The 26,212-nt window shown below is 38.4% G+C and overlaps 1 protein-coding gene across 1 annotated transcript in view; it reads right to left on the reverse strand.

The window, feature by feature from the left end:
* Window positions 1-7,715: 7,715 nt before the first annotated feature.
* Window positions 7,716-26,212, reverse strand: part of hs2st1b (heparan sulfate 2-O-sulfotransferase 1b) — an 88,165-nt gene continuing 69,668 nt past the window's right edge. The window contains exons 2-7 of the mRNA XM_067373382.1: window positions 16,703-16,941; window positions 13,244-13,329; window positions 10,386-10,524; window positions 10,175-10,272; window positions 9,880-10,037; window positions 7,716-9,227 (exon numbers count right to left, since the gene is read on the reverse strand). Coding sequence (XP_067229483.1) covers window positions 9,001-9,227; window positions 9,880-10,037; window positions 10,175-10,272; window positions 10,386-10,524; window positions 13,244-13,329; window positions 16,703-16,941 — 947 coding nt within the window. The 3' untranslated portion in view covers window positions 7,716-9,000. The remainder of the gene's footprint in view (window positions 9,228-9,879; window positions 10,038-10,174; window positions 10,273-10,385; window positions 10,525-13,243; window positions 13,330-16,702; window positions 16,942-26,212) is intronic.

Genomic DNA, 26,212 nt, shown 5'->3' on the forward strand with positions numbered 1-26,212 from the left:
GAGAGGTAAATAATTTACTCCATTATCTGCACTGCAAAGCTCATCAGTAAGCCTGAACAATAGGCAAGATTGAAATGCTGATTGCATCTCTCTTTGCCTGCTAGGTTCTTTACCTCCCTGAATTCTGCATTAAAGAGAAAGAGGGGCACTGAGAAAGGACTATAGAATATTTTTCAATGTCAAACAGCCATATACAGTATCAATCTAATTAAGAGTCAAAGGTCACATCCAGCGTCAGAGTGTTTCCACAGTAATGGAAGGAGATGGTTATGGGCAGTTTTTCTAAAGGACAATATGATTGTCTTTTTCATGTTTTTGTAGAAATGACCTAGACTATAAAGAGCAATTAGATAAAAACAAATGGGTAAGACCAAAGCCGTAATCATTAACATTATGGTGTTTATATTGAAATGTCTCTATGTGGTTTATTTCGATTTCTTTCCTAGTGAGCAATCAGATTTTTCCAGTACCTGTGTCTTTTGAGTTGTATAGTAAAGTCAAACCACGTCCTACATTTTTAGCTTTTCCTAATTATCTTTCCACATCATGGGAAAAACTCCCTTAATTACTATTTTTAGCTTGTATAGTCAAGGAAGCCTAAACGCCCCCAGATCGGAAATAATGTGCTAGTTTCCTTGGCTCTCCATTGACTTTGAACTTCATTTTATCCCCCCCCTCCTTCCGATTTAGATCACCATGTTTCCATCAGATGAAGGCGTTTTCATAGCAAGCATAATAATTCCCTTTAGCCAAATGCTCAGAGGTCCTGCCTTCTGTCCTGAAGAGTAGGGGGTCAGTGTCTCTCCTCCTCTCTGCTCTGTTTGTTTTATGGAGCACCGATTTCAAAACACCATGGCCAGTTTTACCCCACAGCTCAGCAATCTCCTCTGATCTACCCAGAAAAAAAAGAAAAACAGCCATTTTGTCAAAGGTCCAGAGGGTTATGGTTGTCAAACCCAGCCAGCCTTCATTAGTTGAATGAGGTCATTATTTTGACTCTGATTTAGAGGTTATTTCAGCACAGAGACTCACAGTACTAGTCTAATGGTGGTGAGCTTTACTTTTCAACCTTAAGTAGGCCTGCTCATATCCTTCAAACATAAAAAAAGCTTTCAGCCTATTATTAAAAATATGTCCAATCATGTAATGCTCATCTGTAATTTTACAAACAGGGAAGTTAAATATGCCAGTCTATTTGGACCTGTAAATTGCTCATTTTTGTAAAAACTTCTTGAAGACATCGTGACCTAAAAGTCTTCTCAGAAATGCTAAACTTATTCTCTGAAAAGGTGCATCACCAGCCCACCATTTGCACACAGTGACTTAAATCGTAGTGTCATTTATGCAAGTGAACAGAGAGAGAGGGGCGCAAATTGCCGGGGCTAAAGTAAAGAGCTTTATTTATAGCTGCCACCAAAGCTGAAAGCCGGTGCAGCTCTAATAGAGCAATCTGTATTCTTAATGGTAATGCTCCATTCGTTTGGACCATTTGGCTCTGTACAGGTGCATTAATGGAGCTTGTTGAACAGTTCCAGCTGAGCTGATTCGAGGAGAAAGACAGATCAGTGAGCACAATACCCCCTCTTGTGGAAGAAGGAAGAATTACTAGAAGGACTGATGGACACTGTGTAATTACAAGTATAATTTGGATTTAATACAATATAATTTACACTGGATGGATGGATGGATGGATGGATGGATGGATGGATGGAAGGAAGGAAGGAAGGAAGGAAGGAAGGAAGGAAGGAAGGAAAGAAAGAAAGAAAGAAAGAAAGAAAGAAAGAAAGAAAGAAAGAAAGAAAGAAAGAGAGAAAGAAAGAAAGAATTCTATTCTATCACACAATTTCAATATAATACATATCTGGATCATATAACTTCTCCAGTTTGATTTTTTTTTTTTTTTTTTTTTTTAATTATGGTGATTACTGCAATTATGGTAAGAATTTACTCATTCTGTTAAACAAATATGTTTAAATGTTAATACAATTGCTTTGCGCCATTTTAAATAGAAATTTGTATATTTTTATATGTGTTAGGGGTGTAATTACCCCCTCAGAAGGGTGGTACAGTAACACAAAAGTACTTATTAGGAAGACAATTTCATGTCGATTTATTAACTTTTCAGTTGTTTTCTATGTAAAGTAATGATAATAGAGTTGATATTTTTCAGGATTGATCTCTTATTATGAATTAAAGTGTAAATAAAAGAATTAAAGATGTGACAAAGAGCTTGATTACTTGACCATGAAGAATTTGCTTCACGCCACAGAAGAGAAGACTCAGAGAATGCAGTTCAAAGGGTTTTATTGACAGGAATTCAGAATCAGCAACTGGTAAGACACTTAGCTTGAATGGAATTCTTCTACAGGTGATTTGAAGGTTAAGAGAGCCACAGGGGGAAAAAAAATAGATAAACACAGTCCAAGAAGGAGAGTAGTCGGGTAGCAATGGAACATATCATTGACAAGACCAGACAGTGAGTGTTAGTGGAGTGCTGGTTTATATGGAGTCCATGATAAGTGCTTGCAGATGTGTGTGATTAGAATTCTTGTGATTGAGATCATGTGGGTGGAGTGATGGGATCTGGTGTTGTGGTGTTGGCTGGTTCTGTGACAGTACCCCCTCCTCAAGGATCTAAGAGGGATCCAGAATGTCATCACAAGATAGCCAATAGCGTTCCTCTGGTCCATACCCCTCCCAGTCCACCAGGTACTCGAGGCGGCCACATCGTCTACGGAAGTTCAGGATGATGTTCACCTTGTAGATGGACCCTTCTTCGAATTCCACTAGAGGTGGTACGTCAGCAACACCAGATCCTGTGGAGGGTGGAACCAGAGGGTTAGTCTAAGGAGAGATACGTGGAATGTGGGTGATATACAGTACTGTGCTGGTAGGTTGAGATGGTAAGGGACTTCATTGATTTGACGCTGGATGGTGAAGGGACCGATGTAATGGGGACTAAGCTTGCGACAGGGGAGTCTGAGATGGATGTCCCTGGCGGAGAGCCAGACCTTCTGTCCCGGATGCTGAGTGGAAGTGGCAGATCTTCTTGCGTCGGCCTGGCTCTTATGTCTCTGAACCGCCATCTGTAGGTGGATGTGTGCCGAGTCTCAAACCCTTACTTACCTCAAACCAGTGGTTCACAGTTGGGACTTTAGAAGGCTCACCTGACCAGGGAACCCGGGGTGGTTGGAAACCAAGTATGCACTGGTAGAGTGTTTGTCCTGTGGATGGTTGACGAAGGGAATTCTGTGTGTACTTGGCCCAAGGGAGATAACGGACACAGTTGTGCTGTTGGTTGTGGCAGTATGACCTCAGGTAATGGCTGATCTCTTGAATTTTTTGCTAGGTTTGTCCAATGGTTTGTGGATGGTATCCTGAAAAGAGACTGACCGAGACCCCCAGCTGCTGAAAAAGGACTTCCAGACATGTGAGATGAACTCTGCTCCCCGATCGGAGACGATGTCTTCTGGTATTCCGAAGTTACGGAATACATGTTGAAACAGGGCTTCAGCAGTTTCCCTGGCAGAAGGAAGGCCCTTAAGAGGGATGAGACAACATGCTTTGGAGAATCTGTCCACAACGATGAGTACACAGGTATGGCAGTCTGATGGTGTTAGGTCAGTCATAAAATCGACTTCTATTTGAGACCACGGTTGTCTGGGAATGGATAATGGTACCAATTTACCTTAAGGTAAATGAGCATTGACGGAGGAGTGCATGAGGGGGATGTGCAGGGTAGTTGGTATATAAGATCTCCCCTCAGGACCTCCCGGCGAAGGTTCAGTTTGGATGGCTTAATTGATTTGGTCCTCCAGAGACCATTGAATGGGACCTTGAAGTTAATCTGTGAAAATAGAGCCCATCGTGCTTGTCTGAGGTTGAGTCGGCGAGCTTCACGAAGACATTCCAGATTTCGGTGGTCTGTTATCACTTCGAATGGATGTTCAGCTCCCTCCAGCCAGTGTCTCCATTCTTCAAGAGCTAATTAAATTGCCAACAGTTCACGATTGCCAATATCATAGTTCGGCTCCACAGGGGACTGTTTCCTGGAGAAAAAGGCACATGGATAGAGTTTAGGCAGATTCTTCAGCCGATGGGATAGCACTCCCGCGGTTGAGGCATCCATTTCGACAATGAAACGTAGTTCGGGGTCAGGATGGACTAAGATTGGGGCAGTGCATAAGGCATCCCTGAGATGTTGGAAGGCTCCTGTAGCAGATGGATCCCAGGATAGAGACTAAGGCCAGTTCTTGAGCAGTGATGTGAGAGGAGAGGCAATTTTGCTGTAGTTGGCAATGAATCAACGATAGAAGTTTGCAAAGCAGAGGAATCTTTGAAGTTCTTTAACGGTGGTTGGGACTGGCCAGTCTTTCCCTGGTCCATTTTCAATACCTTTTTCGTTGATGACATATCCCAGGAATGAGATGGTAGACTTATGGAACTCACATTTTTCCAATTTGAGGTATAGATGGTACTCTCAGTTTTTGCATAACGTGCTGGCAGCGGTCAGGTCCAGGAGTAGATTGAAATGTTGTCAATATACACAATGACAAATCGATGGAGCCACTCCTGGAGCACCTCATTCCTGAAGTCCTGAAATACGGAGGGTGAATTGGACAGGCCATATGGCATAACCAGATATTTATAGTGGCCCGCAGGAGTGATGAATGCAGTCTTCCATTCATCACCCTCACATATCTGGATGAGGTTGTATGCACTTCACAGGTCCAACTTGGAGAAAATGCGAGCACCTCGTATGTGTTCCAGGGCTGTTGCGACCAAGGGAAGAAGATAGATACTTCATTGTCTAGAAGTACAAATCTCGATAATCAATACACGCCTCCATCCTTTTTGGCTACAAAGAAGCTGGATGCAGCAGGGGAAGTAGATGGGTGGATGAAGCCCTCAGTATTTCCTCGATATATGGCATTTTGCTCCAGGATAATCAGAGGATAGATCCTTTCTTTAGGTAGAAACGTCACAGGCAGCAGTTCAATAGCGCAGTCCCATGGCTGGAGTGGTGGAAGTTTTGTGGCAAGCTGCTTGTTAAAGACATTATGGAATGCCTGCTATTTGTGGGGAATTTCAACCTCCTGCTGGGATTCTGGGTTCTCGATGGATGTAGAGTTCACAGTGATGGATTTTTGACTCTGTGGAGAGATAACTAGAGCTGGCACATTATGGAGGCAGGTCTGAAAAAAAAAAAAAGGTCACTCCATAGTATGATGTCCCCATTGGCCCAGGAGATGATGGGTTGATGTTGTTCCATCCACGGGTATCCCAGGATGACTTCTGCTGTAGAACCCTCCAGCACCATGAACAAGACCAGCACCATTAACAATTTGTAGAGTAACGGTCAGAGTGCAATGGGTGATGATACCTCTGGCCAGCATTGTATTGAGTAATCTTGGTACGATTCAGAGGAGAAAATTCAGAATTAATGGTTACAATGCTCACCGCTGAGTGAGGGGGCCATACTGGACACTCATGAGATGGCCATCAGCTCCACAATAGAGACATAGAGGTATATTAATGCGTCTTTAGCGTTCCATACGAGTGAGGTGATATGAATCCACTTGCATGGGTTCGTGAACTGGTGCTGGAGGGGATGCAGCTGATGTTGTGCGGGATGCAGTGGTGCAGCATTCAGTTCAACTGCAGTGAGACGCTGAGCGGTCCGTACGTATTGGGAAGTGAAACTCTCCAGTCCAACGCTATCATTGTAGATGACCATTTGAGCACGAATGGATGGTGATAACCCTCGACGATAAGCGGTGAGCAAAGCAGTTTCATTCCAGCCACACACTTCAGCGAGGGTCCTAAATCGCAGGGCTAGAGCTGAGCATCCTTGACAGAACTTGTAAAGTTAAGCTCTCCATAATGTTCACTGGTCTGGTCTGGTCACACCAAAAAAGATGAGACTCAGGGAATACATTTCACTGGAAACAGTCCAAGAAGGTGAGAAGTTGGGTAGCAATGCAACGCGTCATTGACGAGACCTGACAATGAGTGCTAGTGGAGTGCTGATTTATATGGTTTCCATGATAAGTGCTTGCAGGTGTGTGCGATTAGAATTCCGGTTTTTGAAATTGTGTGGGTGGAGTGATAGGATCTGGTGTTGTGGTGTTGGCTAGTTCTGTGACATAAGGGTGATAATGTTTTGACAATTATTTGTATTATTATTTTAAATATGCAGAAAATATGTTGGAAACAGGGTTGATAACATGGGCAAGTCAAACTCAAAAAATTAAGACAAAAATTAAGACAAAAGTATTTATTTTAATATCATATAATCAATTAGTTTTTATTATTATTATTGCATCTATTTTTAAAATTCATTTGCAAACAGCAAAAGTTAGCAGGTCTGGGAAAAGACCAGAAAAATCCTCATAATTAAGAAAAAATTTTAAATTTGTAGATGCTACCATGCTACTAACAATACAGTTATTGAAGTTAATATATCTTTTTTGTTATCTTTATCTCAAATACCATGCCAATGTCGCAGCTAGTCACATCTGAACTTTTAGCCTGCCAGAATGTTATAACCCTGTGTTTGATAATTTACCCATCAGTAATCCTTCAAGAGATAAGGTCATTAAACTTAAATATATTCTAAACAAATAATAACTCAGATAAAAATCATGTTTCATGCTAGGAAACTCAATGACATGGAAACAAACAAATGATAGCAACCCTACATCAACAGAACACTAATTAACCTTCTCCCTTGCAAATCAATACATGGTACAGGCTCTTTTTAATTGTGGAGTAATTATCAGCCTGTATTCATCTGCCTAATGAAACAATGCTTTGTTTCGCCTGCAGCAAAAGAAAAAAAAAAAAAAAAAAAAAAAAGTTAATTGAGTCCTCATTTGTGAAGCAGATGTGTGCTGCTGTCTGTCTGTCTGGAGATGAAGGCTGTTCGTTATGCACGGTTTACATCGGAAACGCTCACTCTCCTCCCACTTTTAGTCCGTACCACTTCCGAATTAGGTTATTTTTCCTAGTCACCATGACAGCCTGCCCTTGCTTAATGGTAAAACTGTAAAACTGAGCTTGAGCAACAGATAATAAGAAATGTCCATTACTTATTTAACATAGTGCAGCTACTTTTACACTTCTATGATAGCATGATTACATCAATAACATGCAAAGTCAATGTGCAATGGTGCTCATAACCCATTTTCTGTAACGTGACATATTTCAGTGAAATACATTATCCTATAAGAATATAAAATGTAGGACGGGACTTGAAAATACAAAGTGGGCATTTGTGTATTAATTATGTTAAGAAAATAATATTTCAATATAATATTAATAATAATAATAAAAACTCTTAAATTAAAATTTAAAATTTTTTTTATATATTAGAACAAACATCATTCAAAAGTTCGGGCTTAGCAAGATTTTTTTTTTTTTGTGAATACTTTTGTTCAGCAGGGATATATTAATTTCATCATAAGTGACAGGCAGGACGTTTAAATTGTTACAAAAGATTTCTGTTCTGTTCTGAATGCTGTTCTTTTGAAATTTCTATTAATCAGAATCAGTTTCAACAAAAATTGAATTAAGAAACACTTGACACACATATGATCAATTAACAGGATCAATATATTTAATAAATCAGTAAAACTTTAGTATGTTTAACATTTAACTGATGACTTAATTTAACACATTAACAGTCATAAAAAAAGTCCCGTTTAAAACCTCTGGAACGAATTTTATTTGTAAGAGAAACTAAGCATCATGAAAACAACATGGTCTCACAGACAGTAGTTTATTTGAAATGCTTTGAGACAAGTGATACAAAAAAAAAAAAAAAAAAAAAAAGTAACAAAAGATAAAGGAAACAACCCAAATATAAAAGGAAAGCTGGCAGCTTTAAAAGTTTAAAATACAGACATTGTTTGAATAATCCTAACAACTTCTGGAACCAGGGTGGAATGAATGATTCATGAAGGCACTATTGAGTGTACAACTAATGTTGGTTTGAGCCTTTCTTTCTTTCATTCATTTTTACTGTGGTAGAACACACTATAATTAGGACTTCTGAGAGGGCGGAAATCTGTTGAGACCACATTACCTTAAGCCAATACTGCGCTACAAGATGATACCAGTAGTTAAGACTCAAGGAACCTGTTCTGGACTAATCAGGCCCTCATACAGTAGCAGTCATGGTCTTCAATTCAAAAGTCTTAGTGATCAGTGTAACCTCCATTTCATTATTTTAGAGTCTTCAGGAGTTGTGAACTTGTGATGGAAAAAATAAGCAATAAAAAAAAAAAGCAAGCACCAGTGGAATTCTCAAAAGTGTCTATTTTCTAAATAACTCATTTTAAACTCTACAGCTTTGAATTACTTACAACCATTTGGTCCAATTACATAAAATATACATGTAAATACAATTTGTACAGATATGAAATCTGTTTTACCACTTTCTAACCTCTGGCTACAATACCTTTACTAAAGTCTGTAAACACTGTTTATGGCATTCTATTAAAAATCAATGTACACAATGCAAGAAAGTGTTAAGAATTCACAAAACCACAGTTAGTAGTAAAATAAGAAGGTGCTCCTAATGTACCAAATGTCTGGTACAAAAAGTACCCTTTTAACCCTGTTCAAAATCCATATTTCTCAACAATGACTGATGGCCAAAAAGCTTCTGTCATTTTCTTTTGGAAGGCATGATGAATTATGTGATAATTTGATGTTTATGTCACAAGTTTTTTCACTGCTGTGAAAGTCCATAAAAAGATACTGGGCTCAAAGTGGCTTGATACCGCGCGTCTTGATCATTGTGTAAAGTCTTTCTCAAAAAGAAAAGAAAAAACAAACAAAAACAAAAAACACGCTCTAATACCCCCAAGCCCTCTAGTCTAGGACCTCCAGGCATTTTGTCCACATTCTAGATGTCCTCTTCTTCTCTTCCCAGTGAAAGTGACAGAACATTACATGAACAGGCCAAACGACACTTGGACCATGCTAATGTATACTCTAGTTTACTTTTGGATAGATTTTCTCGTAAAAGAAGTTCTGAGCCAGCAGGTAAAGCTCTCCATCTTTTTCCCTGACGCTGTGAGCACGCACAAACTGAAACTGTTCCAGCGCAAACTCATAGAACTCGTTCTCCATCTTCCATATGTTGGACTGTTGCAGCTTTGAGATGGACTCTTTAGTAGGAGGTTTCTTCTCGCTTGTTTTCCTCAAGTGAGATTTCTTACCTGCAATTTAAGTCAAAGACATGATAAAATGCAGGTCACTCAGGAGGTCCAACTGGTTAGTATCATTTAAAAAAAAAAAATCATTCAATGCTAAATATTTGAATAAGACTTTAACACATGAGGGGCCTTTTAATAGATAATATATTGAACTTCAAGTTAAATATGAGTTCAAAAATCATAATTACAATGTGATGCATGTTAAAGTGATTTTGGTTGAGAAAAAAAAATTATGTTAAGCAATTTCACATTTCAATATTTTCATTTCCTAACATAAACGGAAAGCTTTTTAGTGCCGGTGTAAAAAAAACAAAAACAAAAAAAAAAAACCATTTGTACATAATTGACATGCCCACAACTCAAAGTATTGGTTCAAAGGAAATCCTGAGTTTTCCCACTGCTTAAATAATGTAGGCAGCAACACTTAAAGTATAGGGCCCTTATGAATTTCATTCTTTCACGGAACACAAAAGGAGACATTTTAATGTGCCATGTGAACTTCTGGCTGTTCCTCTCACAAAGATATCATATTCACCATTTGTATTACATTGAAGAAAGTCAGGTTTGGAATGAAAACATGTAGTAGTAGAGAAAAGAGCAGAATTGTTATTTTTGGTTGACCTATTCTTTTAATCCTTAGACAAGGGCCAAGTACCTGTGCGGTAGAGCTCAGTTGCTCCTCTGAAGAAACGTGGCAGCGCTGCCTCAAGCATCATGATAAAATCTTCCAGCTCCTCAGTCACACCCACAAGCAGATATTCATTCACCAAATTATACTTGGCCTGCTCAAGAGCCCACCTACTGCCAACATTCCTGCATACAACGACAAACAACATCATTTCCAGCTCCTACATAGTTTCGAGAACAAATCAGTAAAAGGTGATTCAATCAATTTATCTAATGAGAAAGACAGTTAAATGACAGAGTAACAGACTGCTCATATTACCCACCAGCACTCCGAGTAATGGCCACAGAAGAATGGGATCTGTAACCAAAGCTTCTCAGGAGTGCAATCAGAACCTCCTGACGATACACACTCATCAAACGTCTGAAACACAGGCACACACATTGCATCTCAGCATTCATATGGTGAGAACATGAAACTTTTCATAATGGAGGCATTATCAAATATTGTAAGACGAAAACATTCAAATACAATACCTTTTTGTCCCCCTGCTTTCTCCGTCTGAGACCTGGCCGATAATCATCTCCAAATCGGAGAAAATAGTAGTAAGACACCAACCTCTCGATAGGGTCCCGTACAATGTTGATGTAAACCGGCTTCCCCTTGATACCAAACCTATTTGGAAAAAAATATTATTATTGTTATTTTTTTTTTTTTTTTTTTTTAAATACTAATTTTGTTAATAAAACAAAATCTGAGTGAAAAGTTGAATTTCTTAAACATTTTAAATTGTTTGATGACAACTCCATAGATGTGTGCTCAATAAAATAAAATTCAATTCAATTAATTGAGGTTACACCAAATAAACTCCACGAATGTGTGCAAAATAAACTAAAATAATAAATTAAAGACTTCAAATCTTTAAAGATAAATGCATTTTCCAACCAGTTCAACCAGCAGTGAAAAATAAATAAATAAATAAATAATAATATGAATTTAAGAATTTCTTAAAGGATTAGCTCTCTTCTGAATAAAAATTTCCTGATAATTTACTCACCCTCCAAGTTCGATCACATGAGAATGCGTATCAATAGTACGAGTTTGTAATCTCGTAGAATATATATGTCAAAATGAGTTTTGGCGTGCTTATGGTACGCAGTTTTTCGCGTGCATATGATACGCACTTTATGGTGTGTATATGACACGCTCTTGGTTAGGATGGGGGTGGGGGGTTCGTACGTATAATACGCCATAAAGTGCGTATCATATGCACGCGAAAAACTGCGTACCATAAGCACGCCAAAACTCATTTTGGCGTATATATTCTACGAGATTACAAACTCGTATTGATACGCATTTTCTTGTGATCGGGCTCCACCCTCATGTCATCCAAGATGTTCATGTCTTTCTTTCTTCAGTCGAAGAAAGAAAGACATGAAAACATTTGATGAAAACATTCCAGGAATATTCTCCTTATAGTCTCTCCAAACGGTTGAAGGTGAAAATTAGTTTTAGTGCAGCTTCAAAGGGCTGTAGAACGTGTTTTCAAAAGATGTAATATAAGTCTAAGGTGTCCCCTGAATGTGTCTGAAGTTTCAGCTCAAAATACCCCATAGATTTTTTTTAATTCATTTTTTTAACTACCTATTTTGGGGCATCATTAATTATGCGCCGATTCAGGCTGCGGCCCCTTTAAATTCTCATGCTCCCCGCCCAGCATAAAAAAAAGTTTACACAGCTAATATAACCTACAAAATGGATCTTTACAATTTGTTCGTCATGCAACATGTCTAATCGAGCAAGTATGGTATTTATTTGGATGTTTATATTTGATTCTGAATGAGTTTGATAGTGCTCCATGGCTAAAGCTAACATTACACACTGTTGGAGAGATTTATAAAGAATGAAGTTGTGTTTATGAATTATACAGACTGCAAGTGTTTAAAAAAGAAAATAATGACAGCCTTGTACGTGAATACAGTAAGAAACGATGGTAACTTTAACCACATTTAACAGTACATTAGCAACATGCTAACGAAACATTTAGAAAGACAATTTACAAATATCATTAAAAATATCATGGGTCATGTCAGTTATTATTGCTCCATCTGCTATTTTTCGCTATTATCCTTGCTTGCTTACCTAGTCTGTTCATTCAGCTGTGCACATCCAGACATCCTGCCCTTGTGTAATGCCTTGAACATGGGCTGGCATATGCAAATATTGGGGGCGTACATATTAATGACCCCGACTGTTACGTAACAGTCGGTATTATGTTGATATTCGCCTGTTCTTCGGAGGTCTTTTAAACAAATGAGATTTACACAAGTAGGGGGAAACAATGGTGTTTGAGACTCAATGTATGTAATTTCCATGTACTGAACTCTTGTTATTCATTTATGCCAATGTAAATTCAATTTTTAATTCTAGGGCACCATTAAATGATACCAGGGACCAGTTGCATAAATTTAGTCAATATATTAAGACTGTGTCTTAAGAACTAATTTGACCAACTTGAAGTTAACCAAGAGGTAATCAATGTTATTTTTCCAATTCAAATTACACCAATTTACCTTTTCATGTAACAGACTTTAAAAAATTAGGACCACTCTTCAAGAAAAAGTCTTAACTTTTAAGACTAGTCTAAGTCTTTTCTTAAAAAAAAAAAAAAAAAAAAATACAAATGTATAATGCTTTATAAACACAAATGATCGCCTTGCAAGTGCTTCCGCTTTCCTTATTCTTCAAAAAGCTTACGCTGTATGTCCTACGCCTTCCCTATTCTAAAACGGAACTGGCAGCAGCGTAGAAAATGACTGATCGTTTCGCTAAATAAGACCCTTTTTCCTCGTCAGGTATCGTTTAAAGATACCAGACGAGCTTTGAAGCTGCACTGAAACTGTAATTTTGACCTTCAACCATTTGGAGACCATAGAAGTCCATTATAAGGAGAATAATCCTGAAATATTTTCATCAAAAACCTTAATTTCTTTTCAACTGAAGAAAGAAAGACATGAACATCTTGGATGACATGGGGGTGAGTAAATTATCAGGAAATTTTATTTGAAAGTGGACTAATCCTTTAACTACTTGATATATGTTCCTTTTCCTTTCATGACAGCAAAACAAGCTCCACAAATGTGCGCAAATAAATATAAAATAGAATATTCAGTGCGGTTTCAGTCTGTTCCAAAATAAAGGCTTGTTCCATTTGTAACCACTAGAGGGCAGAAGCACCTAAATGTATCTTCTCACATCAATTATGTAGCTGTCTGATGGGCATCTTTTTTTTTTTTTTTTTTTGGAACAGACAACAATGAATTTAATATTTTGATAAGGAAATTACTTACAGTGATTGTTATTATAGTTTTATATTAATATAGCAAAAACTCACTTCGTGAAGTCCAAGTAGGCGACATGGCCATGGTAGAAACCTGGCTTCATTTCTCGCCAGGACGTCACGTTCCTTACAAACCTCATCTGTAAGCACAAGATAACACATTCAATTTGTCCCTGTGCACAGTTTATAAACCACTAAATTTATTTTAATGCATGTGTGATATGCCCCCATCATTCAAGCATCAACGATACCCAAATCTCAAATAACAATCTCGCACTGACGTACCGCATCTGTCACAGGCTGCTGAACAAACCAGCCAAGTGACTACTTAATACAAACCTGACACAAACACATTTCAGCAATGTTTTCTCCAAACATCTTCCCCACAGTCCCACAGCTATACTCCCCCGGGAGGGGAAAGGTTGTACCACCTGCATCGTCGACAGGCTTTATTGAAAGCTAGACTGGATATTACCTTGGCAGATTCGCTCACAAATAACACCTTCCCTCCCTCTGCTCCAAGGCATTTTTTTTTTGCGGATACCAATGACGTGAATACAAATGCAAACGTATGCTCATGATCGCAGTTCGACACAGCCACACGCTGAGTTGAATAATGTTAACGTGTGAAGTCAAAATGATGCAGGAACGCTTTTTGTTGAAGGTAACGCTTTCAACACTGCAAATAAAACAGCTGCATTTGTCAAAACCTGAGATTGATTTCCGTTAGCTGACAACACGTTCCTCTATATAGCCTAACAATACATATGATGAATAGAGAATTGCATTTCTTTGCTGCTGTCAACAAAATCTGCGCTTCATTCTTTTTTACCCCCTTGTTCTTCTTTTTATCTCTAGGTTCAGCTTGTTCAACGCTGCTTGTCACACAAAGGCACAGCAGCAGTGTGGATATTGACAGTAGGCAATGAATAATGAAGGTGTAGCCAGAGATGAGACGGCTTGTTAGAGGCAGTGTGTGACAGAAACACAGGGCCGCTGCGCTGACATCACCTGAGAATTGAGCAAAAGACCATCACAATCTCATAAGTACAAGCGCCCTATACATCTGCATTCAGTCCAAACTGCACAATAGGTTTCTTGTGAGTGTCTGTAAAATGTGCCTAACAGCTGGCATATTCATAGATGCTGTCTGGCTATTTAATAATCATCTTGTGTAAGCATATTTAAGAATGAATGGCATATTTTAAAACTCTGATCACCTGTGAGTATACTTAAAATATATTACTTTTTTTTTTTTTTAACTATTAAATAGCTTACTTTTTGTTAACTGACACTACCGTTCAAAAGTTGGATGTCTGTAAGATTTGTTTTAAAGAAATTAATACTTGATTAAAAGTGACAGCAAAGATTTTTCATTGCTTAAATAATATAAATAATAGGGGTGTCACAATATATCGCAATACAAAAATGCAACAATATGTATAGTGGATAGTGACAAAATTTATTGTGTGTATTAAAATCACTGTGTGAGAAAAAATTCAAGTTTACAGCATTTTAGTGTCACTACTACTACTACTACTACTATATATAATGTTGAATATAATGTATATTAATGCAATGATAATGCCAAATGACTTATTTTACCAGTAAAAAGTGACCTACATTATTTTAAATGTATCCATTTAAAATGACACCATTGTCCTGTGCATTGGGTTACCAGCACTTGGAGTATCGTGATAATATCGTATCGTGAGTTCAGTATTGTAATATGTATATAATTGTGACATGATCGCTAGACCCCTAATAAATAATATTAATATGCTGCTGTTTTAAACTTTCTATTCATCAAAGAATCCTGGAAAAAAAAATAAATAAATAAATAATATAGCTGCAAGCAGCAATTACGGGGCCAAGCACAAAAACTGCACAAGAAGCCAGCCAACATGGCTGTACGCATCAGACCAAATGCAACAGGGAGAAATTAAAGACCTATTAAGATAATTTTAGGCAAAAGAGCTGAAAAATGATAAACAATGCGGATTTACTGGTTCATCACTTTCGACCAATAGGTGGCGCTGTGACCAAATTAATGTGGTATAGTCAGAGTGAGGTGACAATGACACTTGCAAATTTTGGTGTAAATATGTCAAAGCATTGCAGAGATACAGCTTCAAGAGTCGTTTTTGCATCATGCCTCAAATTCTTTGCTCCAGTATACGAAAAAGGTTAGACGTACCAACTTGAAATCCATAACTTTTTGTCGGCATGGTCTGAAGATGATACGGTTCAATTTTGGTGAAAATCAGAGCAACGGTCTAGGAGGAGTTCGAAAAAGTAGGTTTTTAAAGAAAACAATATGGCGGACAGGAAGTTCAGTTGACTATGGCAAATTTGATATCTATGTTCTCAGCATGACCAAAGGAATCTAATGAGACAAGTTATATTACAATCGGTAAATATAATCAAAAGTTATTAGCATTTTCGTAAATTTTGTTATAACTTTTTTACCACAAGGTGGCGCCTTAAGTCTATTTAACGGTTTGAGGAATCGACTTGAATTCCATAAATTTTTGTTGGCATGGTCTGAAGATGATGTGGTTAAATTTTCTTGAAAATCGGAGTAACAGCCTAGGAGGAGTTCGAAAAAGTAGGTTTTTCAGAAAATTCAAAATGCAGGAAAAATTTTCCTGATGGAAAATGACGTCATAGGGTGCTCTCGAATCGTCTTGACCCAAGGAATCAGAGGAAAAATTTTGTTTCTAGCCCTTATGATTCAAAAGTTATTAGCATAAACATAAGTGCAAGTTTGGACAGCTGGTGGCGCTAGAGGAATTGAGTTAGAGACTCTAAATTTGCTATGGACATAGGTTAGACTGTCCTCTAACTATGTGCCAAATTTCACAACTTTCCCGTAAGCGGTTCTATGGGCTGCCATAGACTTCAAGAGCGGAAGAAGAAGAAGAAGAAGAAGAAGAAGAAGAAGAAGAAGAAGAAGAAGAAGAAGAAGAAGAAGAAGAAGAAGAAGAAGAAGAAGAAAATGAAAAGAACGCCAACAGATACAACAGGTGCTTGGCCCCTAATAATAATAATTTACACAAAAGAAAAGCAGAGCAACTGTTTTCAACATTGATAATAAGAAAAGTTTCTTGAGCACAAATTCAACATATTAGAATGATTTCTGAAGGGTCATGTGACACTGAAGACTTAATTATAGACTTTCTATATATTAAAATAGTAAGCAGTTATTTTAAATTGTACTTATATTTCACAATATTATTGTTTTTACTGTATTTTTGATCACTGTATCCAACAAAGCAATGTTCTGACTAGAGCTTCCATTTCCAGTGTAATGAATAAATCGCAATATTTCATGACATTTAGAGTGGTCTCACATATAGTACATTTTAAATGAACCAAACCCTGTTATGGGCTTAAAACGGGAAAGAATTTTGCACACAAAATTGGATTAAAATGTTAAATGACCTCATCATAGTATTTAAAGAAATGGCTATAATTTTGATGTAATGCGAGCTGATGTAATGGACATGTTACCTGGTCCTGCAGGGACATGACCGGATTGTTCTTGGTGGTGTTGATGTGGAGAACATGGAAGCGGTTCTTTCCACACAGGTCATATGCGATGTTGGTGAAGGATGTGCTAGCAGTCTTGGGCACACGGTTATAGATGATGACCAGATCCTCAATCTCAGGCAATGCTGGAGACTCCCGCAGGCTGTCCCGTGTCTGTCTCTGCTCCACTTCTCGCACCTCGTGTCTGGCCATGGTGCGCTCTGCAGGAAAAAAGAATGTATCTTTGTTCAGTTCATCATTGTACACATTTAAAAAATGCATCTCAAACATCTCATTATGCCATGTTATGCCTGACATTTAGAAATAAATTGAGTTCATCTGACCTTAGATTGTAATAAACATGCCATTAAAGATACAGTGTGTATTTTTTTATTTATTTATTTTTTTTTCTATTTTAAACTACTTCTATAAGCAAGATGATCAAAGTTTTATTTTATGGAGAACTGACTACAATTCCAAAGTACTGGTAATTCCAAAGGACAACAAGCACATAAGAACAAGACTACGCAAACCCATCCATCCATTAAATGCAAGTAGTTGGAAAACTTGTTAGAGAAAAAGAGAGAGAGATACTTCAGCCTATAAATCTGGGGCAGCTAAAGATCAGTAAAGTTCCCAACAGGCTCTTCAGCCACCTGTTGATTTAGGTGGCAGAAAACAGCAGCAGGATGAAAGGCCTGAATAATGGAGCGCGAAGAGAAAACAAAGCAAGCCGTTTCAGCAGCAGAGCGTGTTTTGCTTTATGTACACACACACTCAAGCACAATAACTTCACTGCTGGTATTAAGACGTCAGGAGAATTCTGCACCATAAAAACGCTAAGTTTTCAGTTTAAATGTACTTTACTGGCATGAAAAGTAATTGTACATTTATATTGTCAAAAAATTTGCAGCTCAGTTGCTTAAAGAAAACGGGGCAAAAAATGGTCTAAAGTAATATACACATGACAAAATATATAGTATAAAGTAATAATGTTGTAATTACTCTTTATATTCTGAATAATACCCGAGCAAATCTGCAACCTGTCACAGTTCCCCTGTCTCCTGAACTCCATTTCCCAAGATCCTCCTGTCTCCACACCTGCACTCACTTCCTCGTCATCTCCCCATCATCACGGATTACCTGGACCTGTTCCTGTTCATCTGCACTCCCTATATAATGGACTCACTCCCTTCACTCCTTGTCTGTCCTATTGTTAGTTAACCATTGTGTGTAATTCTCCTTCGTTGTAAATAAATACTCTTAATTGTGTATTTTCTTGAATGTCTCATCTCTACAACAGCCAACCGTAACAGAAGGACTGACCAAACCATTGGATATCCACAGTTCAATATGGGTATATTGCTAGTCCCAGTGCCTTCCACAAAACGCCAGCCCAGACTCTCCGTAGAAGATAGTCTGTGGATGATTCGGCAGGACGGCCGCCCGCTGGAACAATATGTGGAGGATTTGTCTTCTCAGGTGAGTTGGCCAGATGCAATTTTAAATTCTTGCTTTCTGTGGGGTCTGGATGAGTGTCGCTATTCCTTAGTCGATTCTATTAATCTGGTTCTGTCCTTCAGTGGTTCCAAATTTGAAATTTAAGAGGTTCATAGGTGATCGTACTTTCCTCATCCAGCTCCCTCAGAGGCAACGGTGGCCTGGCCAGCTCACCAGCCACCAATTTCCTCCACCTATCGCTCCAGTGGGTGTGCACCAGGGCTCCAGCCTAATACAACGCCCAAGCCGTCCAAAAGAAGGGCCAACAAGAGGTCCAGACGGGCAAAGAGACCAGCCCTCCTCGAGCCTGCTCCAGTCTTCGCCGAGCTCGCTTCAGCCGTCCAAGAACCACCTTCAGAGGCGGGATGGCTAATAGACTTTTGGGCTGAACTAGCAGCCCCAACCTTTGCCAATCCCGCTCCAGCTGCTGCCGAGCCCGCTCCAGCCGCCGAAGAGCCCACTGCAGCCTGCCTTCCAGTTCCTGCCCACAAGTCCCATCTTACCACCTGGGACTTCCCCAAGAAAATTTTTTGGGGGTGGGGGGGCATGTGTGTGGGGAAATCCTGGGCTGGGTTCTGACGTCGCCATGGCCGCCTACTGCCCCTGATCTGCCATGGCCGCCCACGGCCTCTGACCCGACATGACTACCTGGACCCATGGACCCACACTGAAGACCTCCGTTCCTGTCCATTCCTCTCCCTGCACCTGCATGAGGTCTCCAGGGTGTCCACCCCTCCCTAGAAGGGAGGCTCTTTGTTCCTGAAGCTCAATGTGTGTCCCAAGTGAAGGACGGTGTGTCACCAATGAGATTCAAGGTTCTATATTTTAGCCTATCAGTCTGTTCCTTTCTGACCAAACTGTTAAAGGCTGTGTGGTCTGAGCTGGACGCCCTCTACCATATAAAGTGAGCACTGCTCACAATTCTTCAGTGCCCTGGAGGTGCTTTCAAAAGACACCAGTCTCATAAGGGACCGACACTCAACAACAAAACAAGAATTCTCTTGTGGTTCACATGGAGCCAAGAGGGTTCAGGATGAAAACACCAAACAGTACAGTTCCATTTACAATACCATTTTCCTAAAAAAAAAAAAAAAAAAAAAACACTGCATTACCATCTGATGCATCACTGTGCCAAGAGAACAAAAAAGTAAAATTAATTAAAATAATTTAATATTTAGTTAATAATTTAAAATAGTTAAAGGGTTGGTTCACCCGAAAATGAAAATTGTCAACATTTACACATTTTGTTCCAAACCTGTATTTTTCTTCTTCTGTGGAACACACAAGACATTTTGAAGAATGTTGGTAACCAAAAAGTATCAGTTCCCAATGACTTACAATGTATTTGCTGATGTATTTGACTTACAATGTATTTGCTGCTGTAACCAAAACTGTTTGGTTCCTAACATTCCTTAATTTTGCATTCCACAGAAGAAAGTCAAACAAGTTTGGAATGACAGGAGAGTGAGTGAATGATGACAGAACTCATTTTTGGGTGGACTAACCTTTATAATATTCCTATTTTAATAGATTAAAATTAAAACAGCATATCTTCTGAAGTGTAAATAAACTAAATAACAGTGGAATTTTACGCTTCATGTGCTAATAATGGAAATCAGCAATCCTGCGAAACTATGATGAAAAATAATGAAATCTTTCCCCAGTCATCGCACTGTATCATACGCTCATTTTCCACACAGCAATTACACAAAACTCAGTTTGCTAATAGACTCATCAGTCTTCAACAGTGCACGCCTACCAGCGCATAAAATAAGCCACTTAAAATATTGATCAAGTCTTAACAAGCCTCTATGCATCAGCCGTACTGCTCTAAAGCATCCACCGCTGAGGACCCTAACCACACTCAGCCTGAAATCCCATCTACATGACCAAACTAGCACACTCCCTTCAATCAACAAAGCCGTCCACACTGTGATGGACACAAAACACCAAAACTAAAATGTTCCCCTAACACATCCTCATGTGACATTGAAGACTAGAGTAATGGCTGCTAAAAATGCAGCTTTTCCATTACAGGAATAAATTACATTTTAAAATAGATTAACAATTATTTTAGAACAACTATTTTAGATTTTACTAACATTTTGCAATATTACTGTTTTATTGTATTTTTGATCAAAGGCTTTAAACATAAAAAAAAAATCTTACCAACTTTAAAACTGTAGTGTATAATTATGTATACTATAATTACTATACTTCTATGTATTACATATGTACAACTGTTTAAAATAAATAAATATATAAATGTATATTAAACAAGTGAAAAAAAATGTGTTTTACAATATGCAAGTGCATTGAGGGTGCGAGAGAGCACTCGTCCACACACTTTTGATATAATTATAATTTTACAATACAAGTACAGAGTAATATTAAATCTGCAGTCTGTAAGTTTTGCCTCTTTGTTGCCATCTCTGTTTGAAACTTGCAATTACAGTTATTTGCTGAATTACCATCTTTACGTGGGTTGTGCGTCGGCACGGCTCTTCAGCGTGGATGAATCTAATGTTTGCTGTCAGTCACCACATCGGTGTGGATACTGTACTACGGAATCACAGATTCTACATCTTGGAAGTATGACCAAAATAAGAAGTTTCAACAGGAAGTGTCATCTGTGTCTGTGTCAAGTGTCTGCCACTTTTGTTCTGACCAACTGAGAAAAAAAGCATTACAATAAATCGCGCTGCCAATAGTGTGTAACGTCTGGACCAATCAGCCACACAATTATTCATTGTATTTAATGAATTACCCATAAACTCACTCTCCCTATCAAAGTTCTCTGAACTCATCCCCCTAAAACTGTAACCAGCATCCCAATGTTGCTAGCACACAGGCCAACCTAGGTGTCCTGTTACAGTTATATGGTACTTTTATGATCCAGAAGAATTCTGGAGAGACTAGTGACTCATTCTTCCTGAGAAGGACAAATAAACTCTCTTAATCCTATGTATTCTCTATATAACCACTTGGGAAATGTATAAACATGTATCCAAGTTTCCCATCTCATGACTTTCCTTTTATAGGCTTTATTCTATGTATTAATTCTCTCTTTTGAACTATTTTGGTATTAATGTTCCATAGTTGCAAATGTATAGTTAACTGAGATCACATTGGCAGCATGCTTGGTATCTACGGACTCCAACTTTCATTTCCTATTTGGTAATTTATGTCACATGTTACTAACTCTGTGACACATTAGTATTATAAGAATCTAGAAGGTTATTCTCTCATTCATCCAATCCAGTGTCTTATGCTAATATCTTGCTACAGAACAAAGACTCGTAAAACTTCCCTCTGAAAGGGGAACTCCTTATTGGCTCAGACACCTCAAGAGGGTGTGACATCTTCACCCCTTATATTCACTGATCACAAGGAACCCCCTCTCTTCCTGCTCTTCCTCCTCTTCTTCTCTTTTACTGATGAATGCTGACGTCAAGATGATGCTTTAAGAAGCTAGAAGCTTCTAAGGAACCCCAAGCTTGTGCCAGGCCTCGGCCTAGACCTTCCATTCACCAAAGATCCTCTGAATCCAGCCGGTTCTCTTTCGTCAAGAAAATATCAGCAAAGATTCAACAGGAGCCTCCACAAATTGCATCAGGACAGTTTTAATTCAACTTGGAGAGACATGCAAGTATCAAACTTAGTCTCATTATCGGATACATTGAGTATCCTTACCCCTTTTAAAGAAGGGCCTGTTAAAACTAAACTGATGGTTTGCTCAAGGCTGTTGATCTGCTGAATGTCCAACAATGCTGTAACTTCTTGCTTCCTGTACTCTGCTTTCTCTCTCTCTCTCTTGGTAAACTGTATGCATGTATGTGTGTGAATGTTAGAGTAGTTTAAGTGTTTAGTCTAGTTAATAAAGTCTTGTTCATGTCACACGTAAGGTTGTCCGTGTTTTGCGCTCATGTACGGGAGTCCCTATTCATGTCGGTCCTGACTACAGGCTTTTAGTAGAATAAGATTGTTATTTCCCATAACCTGGAAATGAACATTTCTTAGTTAATAAACAATTAACACTGTGTGTTCATTGAACAACAGGTTAATTGATTGTAATATTAATTTTATTACATTAAGTTAATTTTATTGACTGATTAAAATATTAATAATTAATTATAACTAGTTATGATTAATTATTCATATTTATTTTGAGCTAATTTGCTACAAGTGATTAAATCTAACGATCGCTTAGCTTGGATAACGCCAAACCATGCAAATTATTATTATCGTTACACTTTTTTCTCAAATTGGTAATGTTAACAACATCAGCATTGCGTGAATGTGTGTATTAGCGTTACCTGTAGATTTAAATTTCTGTAGCCACACCGCAGTCCGAAGACTTTTGCTTTTGACTACGGGTGAATCTCCAGTTGTTACTGATGACTGTCATTTGGACCTTTCTGGATTACAATCCGCCATCAAAATGACAAGCTTAATTATTGCAGCTGCTGTGAGAAAACGCAATAAATGATCCGCCACCAGACGTGATGTAATGACGCAAAGACGAACGGCTGCTTGCTCGAATTTCCCACAGAGACCCACCAGTACCACAGAAAACATTATTACAAGCTTACCGTTGCGAATCGGGTTAAGGTAAGGAGATAGTTTTGAACACTGGCTGATTATGTACTTGCTCAAATTGATTTTGGATCATTTTAACCAAAAAAGTTACGGACTGCAGCTTTAATTAACAACATGTAATTACTATAAGGTTATGGCTAGGATTAGGGTTTGGGGTTAGTATTTATGCATAATTTAGTGTTATTACTATAGAAAGTGCATGTAAAGTAAAACTAAAATAAAGTGTTACCCAAAAAACAATTAGTAATATTTTGTATAGACTGTCCTTGACCATGAAATAGCGTCTACCGCACGAAAGAAACAAACGTTTATAATCATTATAAAATCACATGCAAAAAGATAATGGCAACATTTAGTTTTGTTATGCTATTTGTTCTGCGCATAGAGCTCAGCTGTACAGCAGTAAAAAAGGCATCATAGATAGAAGGCTGCGGGTGTAACAGGCAAGAAGTGATGAAGCCTGAAACTCGAGCTGTGCGTTTGTCCTCTGCAGCACTAACAGAAGGCTGAATCTGCTCATAACGGAGAGGGATGGGGATGGCTCAGTAAAGTCACTGCGCACAGCGTCCATTACAGCTTCACAGCAATCCAACTCCCTCCAGCTTCTTTACATAATCACAGCAGGAATGCATTTCTCTCACTCATGCATCTTACAGTTTTCATCTATCCGATGGAGGGGAAAAGCTCAGCCCTTCTTCCAGCAGAAGTATAGAGGGAGAGGCTAGTCGGCACGGTTGCATTGCCCGTCTTAATTAGTAAAACAGCCTGCTTTTTCCTGACACACAAACACCTTTCCAGGTGATTAAGCCTTTGATGGTGTTAAGAGGAGGATGCATAATTACAAGTGATGCTGTTTGAGGTGTTTTTGCTTTTGTAATGCAGAATGCAAGGTCTGATGGGAGCTCATTAAAGTCTACGAGCATCTCTCGCTCTTTCTGGTTTCCGCTCTGCACAGTAGAGGGCAGCATCCTGCTACCAGGTAGCCGTGTAATTGGCAGGGGTTCTGGGAGGGCTTTCCCTCATGGGGAGGCTCAGCAGGTTTCCTGGAGGTGTTTCATCCACTAATTAGATGGTTACTGATATAGAGATGTGGACAGCAGTTGATCTAATTCAACTGCTGTCCACATCTCTATATCGGTAACCTTATCTGATGGGGAGACAGAAACAAAATTGACTTTTTGTATAAAAGGATGTTGTATTGATCCTGTTATTAGTGTAAATTAGTAGTTCTGCAGAGTCACTTTTTTTTTTTTTTTTTGCAAACCCAGAAATTAGCATTATCCTGGATGCATTGACAAAAACCCAATTGTGATTACGAACACAATATTTTCAACAGTGCTGCCAATTTAACAATTTTGTTGCTAAATTTAAAGACTTCCCCACCCCCCTTTTTTTCCAAAAGCCTAGCAACAAATCTAGCAACTTCTTGGACAAACCTTATCTAGATTCCGTGATTCGCACGCTGATCTATATTTATATTAATATAGATCAGTGGACTCACCAGTATGACGTCATCTAGCGACATTTAGCGACCAGTTTTAACTACTTTCAACTGAAAGCAACTGCAACACTGATTTTCAATAGTGTAGCGAAGTATGAAGCACTGCTCACACAGTTCAAACCAAACATTTTTTCATTGTTCAACATAGTGATCAAAATTTTTGCCCTCATGAGAAACTATTCCTATTGAAATTACTGGATTTCACCCACAAAAATTTGCCAAACAACGACAAATGTGACCGCACCTTTACACTGTAATGTGTGCATACAGAAGTTTAGGAGGTAGTGTGGCCTAGTGTTTAAGGACCTAGACTGAAAGCCTTGGGTGTATATTCCAGCCCTGCAAACTTCAAGATACATGAACAATCACAACGTGCTTACTTAAAGGGATAGTTCACCCAAAAATAGAAATCCTTTAATCATTTACTCACCCTTATGGCGTTACTTGTCATGGCGTATGATTTACTTTATTATGTGGAGTACAAAAGAAGATATTTTGTATAATGTTGGGAACCAAACAACATTGAAGCCCATAGAGTGCAAGAATGACATTTTTGTAAGCCAAAACCCAGAAATGAATTGCCATTTTAGCACTTCCGGTTCCATTGTCCTGAAGTCGTGGGTTTTTTTAATGGGTTTTTGGTTTAATGCTTGAAGTAAGATCTGTTGTGAACAATCTCAAGATATGTTCATGTTTTATTCTATGATATTAAATAAATCAGTAATACCCTATTGTAAGGTTTTACTTGTTTTGTAAAAAGCGGTTGCTAACAAGTGGATAAATGGGACTACAGATATTTTTGGGCACATTAAACTTCATCAGCTGGGGTCTCATTTATAAAGCGTGCGTACACACAAAACGGGGCTGGAAGCATGCGTACGCCAGTTCCTGTGGAAAGGTTGAGATCTATAAAAACTTGACGGGAGAATGTGCGCACCTTTAAGCAAACTTTGAGCCGTGCGTACGCACATTCTGGAGACAAAGTGATATGAATTGAGATAGTAGATGTGCTACTTTCTATCACTTTTCCAGTGACACGCTGTTTTAATGACAGCGAGGAACGCTGGGAGCACAATAATTCCTCTTTAAACTAAACTGCAGGTGTTATGACAAAATATTTTTTCGAGAATGACGATCAGTGATGCTCAACTTAGATATTATGGAAGACGCTGCTGGATTCGGTGGTCGAACGGTCCGTTGTCAAGTTTGAATAAGTCCAATGATAATATCTTACTGTACAACTACAGCTGCAGGAGGTGTTGATGTTGTGTGAAGAATCTTCAAACAATTACCATTTGAAGGATATATTTTGAGGAAAACGGTAAGATTTGCATTTTTTCTTTTTAAAATACTTTGTCAGTGACGCGCCGAGTCAGACAATTGTATTTACACTGCAATAAATAAGTAGTCCGATCTGTTTCCACTAAAAATAGCCTATAAACTTCCTAAAAGATATGTTCACCTCATCAGCAAAACTGCATAAATTTGATTTTAATTGTTTAAAACTATTAAAATACTATCTGGCCAGTGGAAATGAATGAATCAACTCTATCCTAAAACCTTTATCTGAAGTATTTTATACTATTTTGTTTTTATGGATATTTTGATATATTTATTCTAAAACATAAAGAGGATATTGGATGATCTTTATCAATATAATGTGTGGCACAAATGGCATTTATAGTCCATATCTAATATTTTCCAATGTCTTCTACCTTTGACGGTGTTAACCATGGTGTCACGTGGTTGGGAACGTGTATGGAAATGATATGCAGATGAGGTTATGCATAGTAAAACTAGGCGTCGTAAGCTCCATATATGGTTATTTCGGGGAGGAGACAGGGTGGAGATGCACATAAGCACAATCTTTCACTGACTGGGATTTATAAAGG

Source organism: Chanodichthys erythropterus, chromosome 21 (assembly GCF_024489055.1).
Source record: "Chanodichthys erythropterus isolate Z2021 chromosome 21, ASM2448905v1, whole genome shotgun sequence".
Classification (NCBI taxonomy): Eukaryota; Metazoa; Chordata; class Actinopteri; order Cypriniformes; family Xenocyprididae; genus Chanodichthys; species Chanodichthys erythropterus.